Raw genomic sequence first — 19,121 nt, forward strand, 5'->3', positions numbered from 1 at the left:
CTGATTTTATAGTATAACCAATATTATCAGAGATTTTGTTATAACTATCACCGGGATGTTAAATGTGTACATCATGGTCTTCTTGAACATATGGGTTAAGTACCTGTTCCCTGGAACTATTATAATTCAACAATTGTATATATTTTTTTTACATTGATTCAGTGTCACTATACAAAAAACACCCCATCCCCATATACTTTTCCCAGCAAAACTACAGACAGGCTATGCCAAGTGTTTTAACATTTACACTGCGGCGCTCTTAATTTGTTCCTTCTTTCTTTCACTAGCAAAACAAAAAGAGCAGATTACAATGCTTGTTTAGGGCATGTAAATAAATACTGTAGCAAAGGAATTACAAGTACAAAGCTTTTATTAAGATATATATTATTTTAAAATAAATATGATACACGTGAAAAAGAAAGTCACATTGTTAGCAAAGACTGGGCAACAATCGAAACATACAAAGTTCAATGACTAGAAATAGATGAAATATTTTACAAAAGACCTATGAAATTCTTCATATCTATTCCTACTGAGACATAACATCTGCAGGCACTATCTGAAGTTACTGTATTAAGATTATGGCAAAACATCCTGTGTAACAAAGTCCTACAAAAGCACTGAAAATGTCATCATTCAAGTGGCTTATTGTGGCACATAAATGGAAATATTGCACTGGCTGCGACCGACCACAATCTAGAACTAATAATGCTCAGATCAAATTTCAGGCTTTTTGTCAGCCATTTTCCCAGCATGCTGCCTTCCACTGAGTTAACGGTCACATTCATGAAATCGACATCCATACTGTAGCATGCTGTTACTGCCTGAAAAAACTCCAGGACTTGTTTTGTGTAAGAGGGGCCAGTGCTGGCACTTTTAGGTATTTCCCTTTTAAACTAACTGAATCCAGCAGGAGGGTGGTTATCCCTGAAAATCTTCTTGTGTTCAACAGGCATAAGCATTGTTGAATGGCTTCTGAAAAGGCAACTGAAGCCTCGACAAGGTCCATATTCACGGGGGGGGGGCAGGGTGAGCCAATCTGCTAGGCACCATTTCATGTAAAACTGGTATACAATCAGATGTCTACATATTTTTACATAGATGCAATGTCGGACTGGACCACTGGGATACCAGGAAAACTCCCGGTGGGCCCAGGTGTCAGTGGGCCCTCATGCTGCTAAACATTTGGCCTAGTTCATGGCCATTCCCTATTTCTATGAGAACAAAGAGGCTAAACAGATTGAATAATAGATTATAGTATGTTAAGAAAAGAGACTTGGAGAATAGAGAATGATTGAGGAGAGTACTGAGAGTGGGCCCCTGGTCTAAGGTTTTTTGGTGGGCCCTTGGTCTAAGGTTTTTTTGGTGGGCCCTTGGTCCAAGGTTTTTGGGTGTACCCCTGGTCTAAGGTTTTTGGGTGAGCCCCTTGTCTTAGGTGTTTGGGTGGGCCCCTGGTGTCCCAGTCCAACACTGCATAGGTGCACCAAATACTGATCTTTATTTAATTACATTATATGTATATGAAGGCAAGAATCATACAGGGACACTGGCCAATGTGACTACAGCTCTTCCTCGCAATTTTTCTTTTGAAATTTGAAAGAATAAATGCTGTGTCTTGTACCACATTTGAATGGTGGCTTAAGGTCATCTGGGATTTGGGGATGTCCAAACATTTAACTGCTGCTGAAAAGCTGGCAGTCTGACTAGATCATTTTGTGGCCTATGAAGAGTATAATTAAAGGCTGTTAGGCTTCAAAAGAACTTTGTATTTTACTGAATGTTACATACAACTTGAACGTATTTACAAAACAGAAGTCATTAGACTTCACATGATAGATCGTCAACTAATGTCACACCATGTTGTGCTTGCATATAGACATGTTTATTGCAAATGTATATTTAGTATTAATGTTATCTTTGCTTCTTTCTCATGTTAGGCCTAACCCTGCACCTACTATGAAAGCAGCTACCTACAATGCCAACATTGTACAGAAGGAAAACAGGACCTTTTACCACAATGACATACCCATGATTTGATATAATTTTGCATCTGAGCTAAGAGCACAAAGTTATTTACCATTCATTATTTCCCTTACACCTTAGAAAGAAGCCCTGACTCTGGAGCACTTGCTTTGACAAGATTTTGGATTTCCTTGAAGTTTGGATGGTCCTTACCAGCAACCAACTGTAGGAGTATTGCTTCGCTTGTTGTAATTATAATTCCATTAAGTGCTAGGCGCTAGAAGGAGACAAGAATTGCCATTAATTGTTAGAAAAAATAAATCAGACAACCCACTTGTATAATCAACAATTATAAACAAAATTCAAAATCTTATTTTTAATTGAATTACAGCAGTGATCCCCAACCAGTAGCTTGTGAGCAACATGTTGCTCTCCAACCCCTTGGATGTTGCTCCCAGTGGCCTCAAATCAGGAGCTTATTTTTGAATTCCAGGCTTGGAGGCAAGTTTTGATTGTATAAAAACCAGGTGCATTGCCAAACAGAGTCTCAATGTAGGTTGACAATCCACATAGAGGCTAAAAATGGCCAATTGCAGCACTTATTTGGCACCCCAAGAACATTGCTCCCTAACTCCTTTTACTTCTGAATGTTGCTCACGGGTTCAAAAGGTTGGGATCCCTGAATTACAGAATATTGCCTCCTTGTATCTTTGCATACAAACATATTGGATCTTCATACAGCTTTGCAGAAATATACAAGGGGCATTTACAAATGGTCACTGCTTCATTCAATTGGCAGGCAGTAAGGACAGGGCTCTTTTGCATCATGAACCCACCAAGAAATTCAAGGGCACTGCTCCATTGGCACATAATAAGAACAGGGCTCCTTTGCACCATGAACCCATCAAGACACTATTTATATATATATATATATATATATATACGTATAGTAGTTGGCGAGCTTAAATATATTGCAATATATGGACAAACAATCCCTGTTTTTTAAAGGGAAAGGCATTTTAAGTACCTGTTTGCACAAAACGTCTCAATGTCTTAAATATATTGATAATGGGTTGAGTGCAGAGGACATCTTGTATTTGTTTCTATTTATTATGTATATATACAGTATGTATTTTGTGGTCACAGCCTCATTGCACCCCCGCCTAATGATCTTGAAAATTTGTGGTGAGCACAACTGTCCCTTGTATATATAAAAATCCCAGTAACAGATGCACTCCTGCACTTCATGATTTCAAGAAGCAATGATTTACTGGAGTGCACCACACTCATGGAATATATTTGTGCCCATCTATAAAAGATTATTTCATACATTCAAGTTGCTGTATGCTCTCAGCCATGATGGTCTATAAAGTTGTACTACTGTATAATGTGACTCAGGGGTGATCTTGTAGTTCTTTTGTTATAGTATCCCAGTGTGTATTATTTGCCTGCAGTCCTGTTATTTTATGTGCTTTAAATGTCAGCACAATGTCATTCATTCTATGAAAGAATTCAATTTGCCTTCATGCCACAATCATTTAATGGCTTAGCTCAGGCATTTGCCGGGGGCATAGAACAACAGGTCTAATTGCAATCTACTCCAGTTATTCAATGCTTAAGTAAGTCTGCACACATTTGACCTTTTTGCATCTAAGCTACAACAGACTATATGGCGTTCAATGGCAGGCAGTTCTTAAATGCAGACATATATAATATGGTTTTAAAGGTTTTTAAAACGCAAAGACCAACTAAAAGTCAGCTGGTGCCAGCAAAACAGCACTGCAAAATAATACCCCTCTGTATTCTTTGACTCTGTTAAAGGGATCCTGTCATCGGAAAACATGTTTTTTTCAAAACACACCAGTTAATAGTGTTACTCCAGCAGTCTTCTGCACTGAAAGAGAGGGGGTGATATCACTCCAATTTGCAGTACAGCAGTAAAAACTGATTGAAGTTTATCAGAGCACAAGTCACATGACTTGGGGCAGCTGGGAAATTGACAATATGTCTAGCCCCATGTCAGATTTCAAAATTGAATATAAAAAAATCTGTTTTCTCTTTTGAGAAATGGATTTCAGTGCAGAATTCTGCTGGAGCAGCACTATTAACTGATTCCTTTTGATTTTTTTCCCCATGACAGTATCCCTTTAAGGAAGTAAATGACAGCTTTTTGAAATAAAGGACACTAAATTAAGTCAAACTGTTCTCCAGATAAAAAAATAACAGACACAGTTTTGCTTACATGTTATCCATAAATACAAATGTAACAAAGCAGGGCACCATCTATCTTAGCTGGGTACTCAGAAACATTCAAATCCTTACAAGCAGGCTAAAAAACATATACATATGCTGGTTTAAAGTTATAGCTATAAAAAAAGTACTTCAAGTATTTAGTTGGTAAATTCAGTAACTGTTACACTGGTCATCATGCACAATAGTCTGTGCTCCAAGCTTACAATCTTTACCATACAGTATAAATATAAGTCTAATATTGAACGCAATCCAAATCCTAATTTACATATTAAAAATTAAGCTTGGTTTCTGCTGATCGTTTGTGTCTATGAAATATTTGTCCATGAAGTCATTAAAGTGTATTTTCTGAGCATTAAATATGAGGAGTCAATATTTTCACTAATGAGCACTGTAAAAAGCAAGCAATTAGTGTACTCAATGGTTTCAAAGTCTCTAGTGGGAGGAGTGTTGCTCAGATCTTCAGTTTAGAGAGGTGATCAGCACAACATGTTTCAGTACATGGGCTGACATTTTCCAAAGGTTACCCATTATCCCAATGGGGCTCTCTGGTGCCTCTCAATTTTACATATTAGGTATTGATGAATTCTAAATAAATGTATCTTCTGGTGCAACTACAAATGATAGTTTTAGCTAAATCTTACTAACTTTACACTCAAAGAGTGTCAGGGCAAATATTTGAATGATAAACTGCCATTGTCATTTATTACATATTGTATTTACAATACAATTTGCATTGTGGACATTCTCCAGTGCACCATCCTGTTTATGATATATTTATAAATGCAAGGTTCTGACATCAGAATGTGCTATTTATAAAATAAAAGGAACAGATAAACAGTACAGTGTGTGAACCAGACACCAGGAGACTGAGCAAATGCAAACTTAGTTAGTCAATAACAGTGCATAGGCCTAGTGAGTGGTTCATCTGTTGGTCTTTTTAACACTGACCATTTACTTTTCTGCAATTAAGTTTTGATCTCACCTCCAAAGCAAACATTCTATCCATCATACTTCTTGAAGAAGTTGCATCTGCCACAATGTGGACTTCTACCCCTCGACCAATCAAATCCAGTGCTGTTTGCTGGATACATACATGTGTCTGAAAGAAGCATAGTTATGCGAAATCAAATACATTAAACAGATCTTCATTTCTTCTTGATTCACTGTTCCTCTGTATTGAGAGAAAACTTTTAATTTTACTGTATGTTAACTGACAAATCATTCGATGGCTGTCATGATACAAGCTTATAAGAGTTAAAGCGATACTGACATGTTCCTATTAAAATCATAGGAACGTGTCAGTATCAAGTATGTGCTGCCAGTGTCGGACTGGCCCACGTGTCAGTGGGCCCTCCTGCTTCTAACCCTTTAGTCTATTTCAAGGTCATGCCCTATTTCTTTATGGGAAAAATATTAATATACTGCATAATAATGGAAGAATATAGTTAGTAGATATAAAACCCTAGGAGAAAAAAAGAGGTTGAGTAAGGAGAGGAGGAATAATAGTTTGTAAAGTGGGCCCGTGGTCTTGGGCTTTCTGGTGGGCCCCTGGCATCCCAGTCTGACACTGTGTGCTGCACACGTAATCGTTCCCCTTAAAGCCCCCCACAAAGCAGCCTCCGCAAACCTGCATTCACCCGACCTCCAAAACTGCTAAATGATCTTCTGAACCGTTTCAGTAATGCTGGGCTGGGGACAGCGCAATCCTTCCATAGGCTGATTAAGAATGAAAACAGGAATTCAGCCTCTGGAAGGATCACTCCGCCACCAACCCAGCCTCACTGAAGCAATGCGGAAGATCTGTTAGTGGTGTCAGACAGTTTGCTGCACACAGGTTTGCGGGGAACAATTACGGGTGCAGCATTTACTTGATACTGACACGTTCCTATGATTTTTATAGGGACGTGTCAGTATCGCTGATAAAAATGGGCTAAGGTATCATGAAAAAACATGTCCTCGCCAAAATCAGATAAGTAACAGGCCTCTCTTCACTATGGTCTGGAATCAGCCATGTTTAAAGGGTCACAGCCTGTGATGGCTTGCCCCAAGCTGATAAGAGCCATTCCACAAAGAGGGGTGAAAGCCCAAAGCGGTGGAACTTATAGTTCACAGCGAGGCCCCTCACAGGTGAATTGAAGATCACATTATACCATTTGTACCAACCCTATAAGAAAATGGTTATGGATTCAATGCCACATTAGCTTCCAAAAGAGTCCAAAAATGACTAGGTTTGGCTCTTGGTTTATCAGATGGGAATATATGGGCAGGAGCAGGTCACACAGTATTGATTTTTGATTCTGTGGACCCAGCATGAAGAAATATGGCTACTTCATATTATATAATTTATCTACAGTATTCCTGTAAGGAGTTATGGTTATTATATGTTTGGTCCAGTTTCTACTCAGAAAACGTCATATATTCTATATTTGGAGCTATGTATAGGGTTGCTGTTTTTTTCTCCATTTTATCTTATACATTTTTTGTTATATTTATACCATATGTCTCTTTTTGTATCATATTTTTGTATAAATGCACTGTTATACCTTTTATAATATTTAATATATAGCCCAAGAGTGTGTAACGGTGAGCCATAACCTGCTGCATGGAAACGGTGGTTGTTAGTCTAACCTGTGCGCCAGGCTTGTGAAAGAGTTACTGACCCGATAGCCACACCTTCAGTCACGTGCAGCAATAATCATGACAAGGGCTAAAAAAAAAAATCCAGAACCCCATAGTTCTCACACATTGGATAACAGGCCCATATATTTTCTATTGTAAAAAAATAGCCTTACAGGTTTAAAACTTTCATCTTGAGTTGGCCCTTTGTTCATTACTTTCATATGACATGTAGGACAAGCTGCCCCCATAAGGTTGGTATTAACCTTGCTACGTTGCTTTCCTTATTTGCTGCTCTCTGCAGTTTGCTCCTATTGTGCATTCAGGTACCTTTTTGGCTGAACCATCTGTAATCTATGCATCATTCATTATCCAGCAGTATTTCTGAAAGGCCCAGTATTCTCCCTTGTTCAACATCAATTCAATAAACAGGGCTTTGACTGATAATAATTTTTAAAAATTGTAAACTGAATTACAAAAATATCTATGTTTTTTGTTAGTTATTGAGCTATAGAGGACAAAAATAAAAACTGAAGCTACTCCATGTTTGGTTCTTGTGATGCAGACAATTAGATTACCAAAGCACAATAACCCCCCTGCATAATGGAATGCTGATACCTTGTGCTGATAATCAAATTATCTACCACTCAAGGAGGTATCTACTTTGCTAGGTTATGAGCACACATGTATGGAGTCCTGTACCAACAGTGCCTGTCTGGATTTGATTCTCCACTCCAATTATAATATTGAGAATCCTGAAATGATAACATTATTATTTTGATCTTGCATGTCACAATATTTATAGTTTAGGTGTCTAACAAACTGTGATGTATATCAAAGGCACAATATTTAAAAAAAATAGGCATACATACTTCTACTCCGAAAAGCACCACACTGCGTACTCCAGGGAGTTCTGCTAATGCTGCCTCTACTTCAGGTAAAACCATAGAGAACTTGGTTTTTGGGAGGACAAGCTTTACTCCAGTAAGGTCAAGTTCCTGGACGGTACCTCCAAGACCTTTGGGATACTGTTCTGTGACAATAACTGGTATTCCTAGAATCCGTGCACCTTGGAGCTAAAAGTAAAAAGTTTAATTAAACCAAGAACATTAATTAACTCCCATTTCTTTTGGAATAAACTTTGCCACATGTACTCAAACTTACCAGTCTTTCTCCTACACTGATTATGTCTCCAAAATATTTAATTGCGGGTCGAAACCGCTCCTGCATGTCACAGCAGAAAAACACCGTACTTGCTGGTATAAGGTTCCCAAGGGTGGTGAGCTAAATAAGTGTAAAATATAAAGTGATAATACAAATAAATTCTAGAAAAAAATCACTGATAAAATACAAATCCTGAATACCATGCTTTATAAAGTAAATGTCTACAAGAAAAGTCTAGTTGTAAGTCTGCCTTGAGACTTGAGTTACTTTATAAATGTAAAGGTGCACAATACCCTTCCCAATACCATCCCCCTAAAATGGGCACAAAGGATAATAACAATTAAAAAGTCTCAGTTGTTGGTTTCTGACAAATCCAGCAAACGTAGGAGGGTAGTCTTTCAGGACTATACCCCTCTCTTCCAAGCACAAGATGGGGTTGGTTGGAGAGTTCCTTGTTATCCCAGCAGTTTTACAACCCAAAACACAGTGTCGCTGGGGGTTATTGATACTTCCCCTGGTTTTCAAGATTACAGAGCAATACTCACATGTTGCCAGAAAGTCCTGTGTTTTACAGTATTTCATCTTTCAACTTATGTAACAGCTCTTGAATTTGGAGCACAGCTATCTCCTTTAGTTTCCCAGGAAACCTGTCTGTCAGGTGGATTCCTAGGGGCTTTCACTTAAAATGCCAGAGCTCAACAGATTTTGATTTATACTTTTTTTACGCTGGCCACTCAAAAAAATAAAAGAAAAAAAACACATATAAATGAACAAAAAAAAAAAAAAACAGAAAGAAGGGAATCAGTGGTGCATGTCATTATTTAATAAATAAGCCTCTAATAGTCTTCTGATGTTAATACTAGTCTGCATTTTGATAGTAGGAGTTAAACTGCTGCTTGCCTTATGGAAAGGATTAAAAGGAACATCTGTAATAACCATCTCTGTGCTTAAACCGTCTTTCCCTTGATTGTATACAAGCTGGTATTTGCATTTCTTCATCTCCGGAGGTATGCTTTTGACTAAACATAATTAAAAGTGGAAGCTCACTTAAAATGTACACTGATATACTAACACAGGGGCTACATTTTACCAGTGCATTTACCTATAGAACCCAATCATCTGTTGGTTTTGATCAGTCTACTAAATAGAATTAAAGCAAATATCTGTTATAGGCAAGGCTTAAAGGGGCTATATTACTGGACCTCATATCAAAAAAATGGCCTACTTCTATAAATAGACATGTATATGTCTCTTTTCATCTAATGAAATGAGGAACTAAACCCTCATGTGAAAGTTTTTATTGTTACAACTTAATGAAAGAATAGCTAAAAGAAGATCAATTGTAGTTTCACTTTTCCATCGAATCCGTTGTTTTAAATTGTGCTACAATGTTTTATAATGTGGAATGAAAAATGGCAACTGTCCATCATGTATCGTGTATTTGCCAGAATCAACCACCTGCATTAAGGGGGAAATTCACAAACATAAATGCTTTTATATACACACGTATATGAATTTACTTCTTTTCTGAAGCTAACCAACCTACCATGTACCCTTAAAGTTTAAAATGAAATTTAGGAATATGTATATGTCAACTGAGAAATGTTAGTGACATTTATTTTATTTAAAACAGTTTTATAAATATATATAGCAACTGACTACATTTTATATGGCTTATACTATCAAACGGCAACGGTCAGTCTTCTACCAGGTATCAGGTCACGGGTGAATGAGAACAAACATAAGAAAACGTGGCCAATTCAACAGAGCAAGGATTGAAGGGTCATAAACAGGGTCGAGAGGCTTGCTTGGGTGAAGAAACACAAAAATTGGACTTCTGAGGAAAGAAAAAAGGTAATTTGTACTGATGAATTCAAGTTGAAATATTTGGACCAATACAGAGAGCTTTTGTAGATCTTTTGCTTAACAGTTAAACATGGAAGATGTAGCATTATGGTTTGGGGTGTGTTTTGCTGGCTCTAAAGTAGAGTACCTGCATAAAGTGACTGGACAGGATCAGAATACTAACTTTTACTAGAAAGACCAGAGTTTATTCTGCTGTGCTTACTGCAAAGGGTAGTAGTTTTCTTGAAGAGATCAAGAATTTCATGTTTCTGTTTATTTTACTTATGTCGTGTTTGTGATTTGTTTTGTTTGTTGCCATTCTTTAACTTTTTGATTTGTTATGGGGCACTAATTTATAAGCGTATTGATCAGTGGGTGAAAGTTAAAGGAGAAGGAAACCCTGTAGAAAAAAACCCTGTACCCGCCACACCACGTATATCCCCCTCCCTCCTCCCCCTAGGCTAACTGCCCCCCCACTGGGGAAATGCCTCATACCTTATACTTACCCCTCATCGCAGCTTCTGGCAGTGGAGTTCACGGCATCCATCTTCCTGGTCCTCGGTAAGCTGACTGGGAGACCAGCAATCTCCATCAATTTCGATGCATGGCCAGTTGTCGAAAACAAATCGATCCAACTGCGCAAGCGCCGTCATACCGATCTCCCAGTCAGCTTACCGAGGACCTGGAAGATGAATGCCATGAAGTCCACTGCCAGAATCTGCTCCGAGGGGTAAGTATAAAGTATGAGGCAATTCTCCGGGGGGCAGTTAACCTGGGGAGAGGAGGGAGGGGGTCTACGTGGGGTGCGGGGTATGGAGTTTTTTTCTACAGGGTTTCCTTCTCCTTTAAAGTTCACCTTTTTCATAAATTCCAGATTCACCCAAAAACATAATGCTTCCTATTTCATGTTTAACTATTACTTTAAGGGCAGGACTCAACGGACGATTCCAGCGCGATTCGACGTGCTGCGCAAAAAATGCAGGGGTCACGTCGGAAATAAGGTAAGTAATTCTATTGTCGGATCGTGTCGCAGCATTGATGCGATGTGACATGACTGTCTGCATCCGACAGTCGTGTCACGTCGCATCAACAATGCGACACGATCCGACAATAGCATTACCTTATTTCCATCGCATTCGATGTGATGCCTGCGTTTTTGCGCAGTGCGTCGGATTGCTCCAGAATCGTCCGTGCCCTTAAACAAAATGATCTACAAAAGCTCTCTGTGATGATCCAAATATGTCACTGAATTCATCAGTACCAACTACCTATTCTCATTCTGCAGAAGTCCAGTTTGAATGTATCTTAACCCAAGCAAACAATTTTTTCTGTAGTGAGCTCTAAATTCACACTTTAATAAATTTGTCCCCAGATGTACACACATTCAAATACATACACAAATGTACTTTAGCATTTTGGTATTTTTCCAGGGAAAGCACGACAATGTCAAAACGGCTTATGAGCCAATAGAGTCAGTGACCTTTTTAGCATGTTGAATAAAGAAGATATTTTATTCTTGCTCTGGACAACTTTAGCAGTGAAATACCTCATCTTAATTTGTTCAGTGACCTTAATAACCATATGCCCATTGCATAACTGGAAAGCTTAAAGAAAGGTAGCCACAAAAAAAAAAAAAGCACAATGAAAAACTGAAAAATCATCTGAAAAGATCTATGGCTTCATCTCAAATTTAAGACAAACTCCTTTATTCTGGGTAATTAATCCCTGAAGCACTTGAAGGAGATATTTATTGCTAGTGCCTGACACTTTACTGTTGTAAGAATGATAAAGGCATTTGGTTGACAATACAAAAGTTCTTGTCAGCATATGAAACTGAATCTTCATAGCCATCATAATTTATTAAAGCAAATCCTATACAGTACAACCGTCATTTTTGTAAGATGCCTCTAATTTTTATTTGAGTCAAGCATAACATCTGCAGCAAATCACATACTAGGTGGATATCTAGTGTATGGCGTGCTGAAGCTCTACAGTTTTCTGGAACTAAATATGCAATAATGATGATAGAGACCAATATAAGCTATATATTCACTACTCAGTTGTATAGTATCGATAAAGGGCTTAACAATTAGCTTCTCCAGAGGATACAGTAAGTAGCAGCAGATGTGTCATGGTATTCCTTTGAGCTTTCCTCCCAGCATGTTCCTAGTGCTGTCTAAACCAGCTGCTGTCTAATGATCTTGGATACAATTCTGTAAATTATATAGGTCAAAAGGAAAAAGCATTGCAACCGATGTAACATCATCTGTTGTTTTAGTGATATACATGAAATGGTAAAAGAATATGACTTATACTACATTTGCATGTAGGTATTTGGCTGTGTGGAGCCCCTGAATCAACTGAAATGCTGCTTTTTCTGGGGTACCAGTTTTAATAGCATCCGTTACTGAAACCCATGTTCTAGAAATATTATCAGACATTTTAAGATTAAAATGCTATAGGTAGAGGATCCATTATCCAGAAACCTGTTATCCAGAAATATTATCAGACATTTTAAGATTAAAATGCTATAGGTAGAGGATCCATTATCCAGAAACCTGTTATCCAGAAATATTATCAGAAAAAGGTCCTGTCCCATAGACGCCATTATAATGAAATAACCCACATTTTTAAAAATGATTCCCTTTTTTTCTATAATAATAAAACAGTACCTTGTACGTGATCCAAACTAAGATATAATTAATCCTTATTGGAAGCAAAATCAGCCTATTGGGTTTATTAAATGTTTACATGATGTTCTGTGACTTATGGTATGAAGATCCAAATTATGGGAAGATCCATTATCCAGAAAGCCCCAGGTCCTGAGCATTCTGCATACCAGGTCCCATACCTATATAAGCACTGACTCAAAATGAAAACAAAATGTCTGGTCTTGGAAAAAAAAGTAACAAATAGGGCAGGAAAACTGTGTACATGTAATTTTAACTTGGCACAATTCAGTCCATTATGGAGCAAAAGTTTATGTGGATGCAGGCAAGTGGTACCATTAACCTATGTGCAGGAAGGTTTGTATTAAGACGGACAGATTTGTACAAGCTCACTTACCTAACCGAGGCCCATACACCAATACTTCCTTAAATCTGCTAGTCTTAGATGTACACCTGTTAGGGAATATGTTATTTTGATAGATAGAGCTATCCATCAGGAGGGCAAAGCTACATTACTATATATAAATATATAGTATATATATATATAATATATATTTATATATATAAATATATATATATATAAAATGGGTTTCCTGTGTGTGTGTGTGTGTGTGTGTGTGTATACACACACACACACACAGGAAACCCGTTATCCAGAATGTATCCAAATAATCTACATTTTTAAAAATGATTTCCCTTTTCTCTATAATAATAATAAATAAGTACATTGTACATGATCCAAACTACGATATGATTAATCCTTATTGGAAGCAAAACCAACCTATTGGTATTATTTAATGTTTACATGATTTTCTAGTAGACTTAAGGTATGAAGATCCAAATACGGAAATATCCGTTATCCAGAAAGCCCCAGGTCTCGAGCTTTCTGGATAGCAGGTCCCATACCTGTATACATAGACACACACACACATATATATATAGTATATATATATATATACAGTATATATATATATATACATATATATATATATATATATATATATATATACACGTGTGTGTGTGTGTCCCATTGTATGCAATAGCCATAGCAATGCACCATTCTTTACAAAGTTATAAAATCTACACATTTATTAAAAAAAACCTTTTAGCAATATAAACACAACTACTACCAATAAAAGCCCCAATAGTAGTAAAGTAAATGTATATAAATGATCTTTATTTACATGTTCTAGTTTAAAATCCTGGAACTTTGTGATTGATTATGTATCCCAGCCTTGTCCACTGAAGTAGGTATCAAGCCAATGCATTATTGGAAGGTTCACCAATGTAACATTTGAGCAGAGCTTAACCCAAACCAAAGCTAGACATTGACATATCCTAACCTTTTGGATGACCTAACAATTCAAGGATGGCCACTGACCTGGATTTGCAGGGGCACCAGTCTGATCTTGCAGCTTTTGCTGATTATAAATCCCTTGGGCAGGTCAATATACTGGCCCCATTTTTCAGCAAAGAGCTGCACAACGAACTTGCGATGCATGTCTATCTGATCTCCATACAGACTGAGGAACTTCTTTATCAGAACCTCATAGCCTGAGCCCTGTGGTACAGAGGATGGCCGGGCAAATACTGAGAAGCAGAAAAGTACTGGGACAATATTGCTGCTGTTGTTGATGCTATTGCCACTGCCTCCCAGAATACTGATGCAGCTGTTGCTCTGACTGCCAGAACGGACGTTCATCTGAGCAGTGCACACTGGATTCTCTGCCATATTCACCAAGTGCTATTAAACAAAAGAAAGAAAAAATGGGTGTTTGGGTGTTTCTATGTTTCTCTTTTTTTACAATCTCCCTTTTAGAGAGTGAATGCTGCTCCACCTACTATCACCCGAGCGAGAGGTGGAGAGAGTGTGGCAAACTAGGTGACAGCCCTTCCCCAAGCCACCTTCTCTCATTCTCCCTTCCTCCTCCTCCTCCTCCTCCTCACTCCCTCCTGCTGCAGATTGGATAAGGAAGAAAGCGTATGATTAATAAGTGAGAAGCCTGCTGCCATTGGTTTGCTGCCTCTGCCATTGTTTTCTCATATGTGGGATCAAGGGATGAGAGGAGACAATTTGACCTTTTCACTGCCTGATGCAGTGAACTTCATTTTGAATGTATCTCTATAAACCTGTAAAGTTTCAATATTTGTCTGTAAATACATTATATAGAATAACCTTAAATTAAGCTTTTAATATAAGTAAATGTTTTATAAAAAACATTTTTTTTGTGATTATTTCCATTCCTACAATGCATTCCTCCAACCTGAAATTCAGAATGATCTCAGACTGTAAGCAGTACCCCCCCCCCCCCAACATTAATGCTGCTTGAGGACATTAGAAACCACATAACAGATTAACCACTAACCTGCTGCATATCATGAACTCTAAACCTCTGCCTCATAGGGACCTGACTGACAGATGCCAGGTTGCAAGTTGTCTGGTAAAACGTGGGCTGGTAAATAATGAAAGAGCCCCAGCAGTGAAGGGAATAACAATGGGTTAAACAGCAAATCTGAGCTGTGCAGAACAAAAATATAAATAATTCAAGACAAGAAAAGACCAACTGCTACTTATGTTAGAATATTATTTGTAAACTACTAAAACATACTTTTTAAAAAAAAAAAAACATATTCATCACAGTGTGTGTGTGTGTGTGTGTGCATACCTCCCAACTGTCCTGTTTTTTTGCCGGACAGTCCCGATTTTGACAGCTCAACCTGCAATCCGGGTTTGTTACTGAAATGTTCTGACTTTCTCTTTGATCTCCTGCATTGAACAGCCAGAAAAAGATACAACTTTTCTGAAACTTAATTGGCTTTTGGAAGAGAGCCCTGAATATGTGACAGGTGGCACTTAGATACTTTTGATTTTTAAGATAAGAAAATAAGCAATTGTAAGTATTTAAAGGAGACCGAAAGGTTAAAACTAAGTAAGCTTTATCAGAAAGGTCTATATCAATACACCACTAAACCCTCAAAGTAATGTTGCTTTGAGTCATCTGTCAAAAAAACCGCAGCATTTCTTTCCTTCTATTGTGTACACATGGGCTTCTGTAACAGACTTCCTGTTTTCAGCTAGGGCTTGAGCATGCTCAGTTTGCTCCTTACTCCCTCTTCGCCCTCCCTGTAACGACTACTCACCCTGATGGTCTAAGGGTTCCAAGGGGTCGTCGGGGACACCTGTTCGGCTGCTAGTGCCGGTTCCTATGGGCATGCGCGTAAGTCCTTTTTTTAAAGGCGCAGTGACGCTGGAGCGTGACGTCAGCGCGCGTGGCACCAAATTCAAACTGGTTTTAAAGGTCTGACTCTTCTTGATTGATATCCTGGTTTTGACCCAGCCTGTTTGACTCCGCTTGTATCCTGCCTGCACCGACCCGGCCTGGTTTTGACCACGCTTTCTGTCTGCTCCCTGTACTGTGGTCTTCTGCCCAAAAGACTTTGCAAACGATCGTGCCCCTCTGCATTTCCAGAACCCTTAGCTTGACTCCTCTCTTTATAAGACCTGGCGGCATCCAATTAGCCGAGGGCTCCTCTTGAGGTGAAAGGCGGCTGTTAAAGGCAGAAGCAAGAGCCGAGACCAGGGAGCCTAGCATTGGTTCTGGATTTTGGGTGCCAATCGTGAGTATAATGGGCCCAAGATGGACGCTAAAGGTCACGCTGCCGCTGCTCCTCCCACTTCTGAAGCGCTCCTCACCACTCTTCTGCAGCGCTTGGAGGATCAAGAGTGGAAACAGGACTACCTAGTTCAAGGTCTGCATAACCTATCTCACAGTCTGGACGCTGCGCAACAGGTTTCCGAATCCCCCAGTTCAACTTCCTGTTGCCGCCCGAGAGGGTCCATCTGCAGAGTTAGGTAATAAACCCCAAGAACCCAAAATCTCTTTCCCCAAAAAATTTAGTAGGGATAGGACTAAATTGTATGTCTTCCAGGAGGCATGTAAATTATATCTAAGTTTCTTTCCCCACTCGTTTGCTACTGGGGAAGTAAAAGTGAGGTTTGTAATGACCTTATTACAAGGTGACCCACAAATATGGGCGCTAAGGTTACCCCCCTCTGATCCTGCCCGTTTCTCTCTTGAAACATTCTTTAATTGTATGGCCATGCTTTACGATGACCTGGATTGTGCTTCATTCGCCAATACCGCGGTTCGTAAGTTACGGCAGGGGAAAAGGGCAGTAAAGGAGTTCCTCCGGTGGTCTTTAGATACTGGTTGGAATGACATGGCCCTTTGAAGCCAATTTCGGTTAGGGCTTTCAGAAGCTGTCAAGGACAGTCTAGTTAATTACCCTCTATCTGCTACTCTGGATGATTTAATGTGTCTAGACATCCAGGTTGATAGAAGACAAAGGGAGAGAAGGGCTGAAAAGGGTACTTCTGCTCCTTCTGCTCTCAGGGTCTGTGTATTTATTGTGGGGAAAAGGGTAATTTTCTTAACCAGTGTCCTAAGAGGCCGGGAAACTTCAATGCCTAAATGGATAAGGGGAGCTCCATTTGGGTCGAGAAGTTTCCTCTCCCCAATTTTCCTTAACGGCTCTGTTAAGGATTCTGCTTTTGTGGATTCTGGGGCGGCGGGGATTTTTTTGGATGCTGCAGGTATAATATTCCTCTAACACCAATTATTCCTCCCATGAGAATCTTAGCCATTCACAAAAGCCCTTTGGGGTCTGGTTTGGTAACCAAAAGATCTGTGGCATTGACTATGTGCACTAACAACTGGCATTCTGAGGAGTTATTCTTTCATGTTATCGAAGGTTCTTCTTCTCCTCTAATTTTAGGGTTACCATGGTTACAGGTATACAACCCCCATATAGACTGGGTAACTGGGAAAATTCTTCAGTAGGGTCTCAAATGTAAAGGTTCTTGTTTAAATGTTCCTCAAATGGTGGCAGTCACATCCTTAGAGGGTTTTCTGAAGTATTTTCAAAAAAAGCCGCTGAAACACTACCCTCACATAGGCGTTATGACTGCCCAATTTACCTCATTCCTGTGCCTTCTCCCCCTAGGGGGAGAACTTATCCTCTTTCTTTGCCCGAAGCCCAGGCAATGAAAGATTATATCAAAGAAAATCAAAGAGGTTTTATTAGGCCCTCTAATTCCCCTGCAGGTGCTGGGTTCTTTTTTGTGGGCAAGAAGGATGGTGGTCTTCGCCCATGTATTGACTTCAGAGGTTTTAATAAAATTACTATCAAAAATCGCTATCCCCTTCCACTGATTTCTGAGTTGTTCGATCAGGTTAGGAATGCTACCATCTATACTAAACTTGATCTTAGGGGTGCATATAACCTCATTGTATCAGGGAAGGGGATTAGTGGAAAACGGCCTTTAACACCAGAGATGGCCACTACGAATATTTGGTCATGCCATTTGGCCTATGTAATGCTCCCGCAGTGTTTCAAGAATTTGTCAACAACATTTTCTGGGACTTATTTGGGTTATAAGTAGTAGTCTATCTTGACGATATTCAAATTTTTTTTTCTAACCTAGGTCACCATCAGCAACATGTTCGGGAGGTGTTGCTCAGGTTAAGAAAGAATAATTTGTCTGCAAAACTAGAAAAATGTACTTTTGAAGTTTCTTCTGTCCAATTTTTGGGGTTTAACATTTCTGGCAAGGTATTAGAGATGGATCCCGGGAAGGTTAAGGCCGTATTTGACTGGGCTCAGCCTTTTTCTTTACGTGTGACCCAAACGTTTTTAGGTTTTGCAAATTATTATTGTCAATTTTTTAAAAAATTTTCTTTGGTGGTGTCTCTAATTACGTATCTGACCAAAAAGGGTGCTGATCCTAGTATGTGGAATCCCGAAGCTATCCAAGCTTTTGTATTCCTGATAAAGGAATTTGTATCTGCCCCCATTCTTCATCACCCCAATACAACGTTACCTTTTATTGTAGAGGTTGATGCCTCAGAAGTTTGAGCAGGGGCAGTCCTTTCTCAAAGGCACCCAATAACCAACAAAGTGCATCCATGCTGAAGCCAACTACGACATTGGTAATAGAGAATTGTTAGCTATTAAATGGGCCTTTGAGACATGGCGACACCTGTTGGAGGGGGCTAAACATACTATATCGGTACTGACCACAAGAAACTGTTATATCGAGTCTGCTAAGCGATTGAATCCTAGGAAGGCTAGATGGGCTCTATTTTTTACTCAGTTTAATTTTACTCTTTCTTACAGGCCTGGCTCCAAAAATACTAAGGCTGATGCACTCTGTAGAAGTTTTGAGTCAAATGTGTCTGAACCTTTTGAGTGTGTTTCCATCATACCCAGTGAGTTGATTGTGGCGGTTTTGGGGTCAGATCTCGCCACACTTTTATCTCAGGCACAAAATCATGCCCCTGCAGATATGCCTCCTGGGAGGATTTACAGGAACAGGTTCTTAGTAAAGCTCACAATTCTAAATTGGTGGGACATCCTGGTATCTCTAAAACTTCTTTGTTATTGTCTCATAAAGTGTGGTGGCCTTCACTTAAACATGATGTTAAAATTTTCGTTAATTCTTGTCCTGTCTGTCAAAGGTCGAAATCCTCCAGAAACTTGTCACAGGGATTGCTAATGCCTATTGCCTATTCCTGATATACCCTGGTCCCATCTATCTATGGATTGTATAGT

General features: G+C 39.0%; 1 protein-coding gene across 1 annotated transcript; it reads right to left on the reverse strand.

Moving 5' to 3' along the window:
* Window positions 1–1,452: 1,452 nt before the first annotated feature.
* On the reverse strand, window positions 1,453–14,521 carry isoc1.S (isochorismatase domain containing 1 S homeolog). Its single transcript, XM_041580410.1, has 5 exons — window positions 13,891–14,521; window positions 7,996–8,115; window positions 7,704–7,907; window positions 5,198–5,314; window positions 1,453–2,239 (listed from the first exon to the last, which is right to left on the reverse strand). The coding sequence occupies exons 1-5, from the start codon at window positions 14,239–14,241 to the stop codon at window positions 2,093–2,095; spliced, it is 939 nt and encodes a 312-aa protein (XP_041436344.1). The 5' UTR covers window positions 14,242–14,521; the 3' UTR covers window positions 1,453–2,092.
* Between the last annotated feature and the right edge of the window lie 4,600 nt (window positions 14,522–19,121).

Source organism: Xenopus laevis, chromosome 1S (assembly GCF_017654675.1).
Source record: "Xenopus laevis strain J_2021 chromosome 1S, Xenopus_laevis_v10.1, whole genome shotgun sequence".
Classification (NCBI taxonomy): Eukaryota; Metazoa; Chordata; class Amphibia; order Anura; family Pipidae; genus Xenopus; species Xenopus laevis.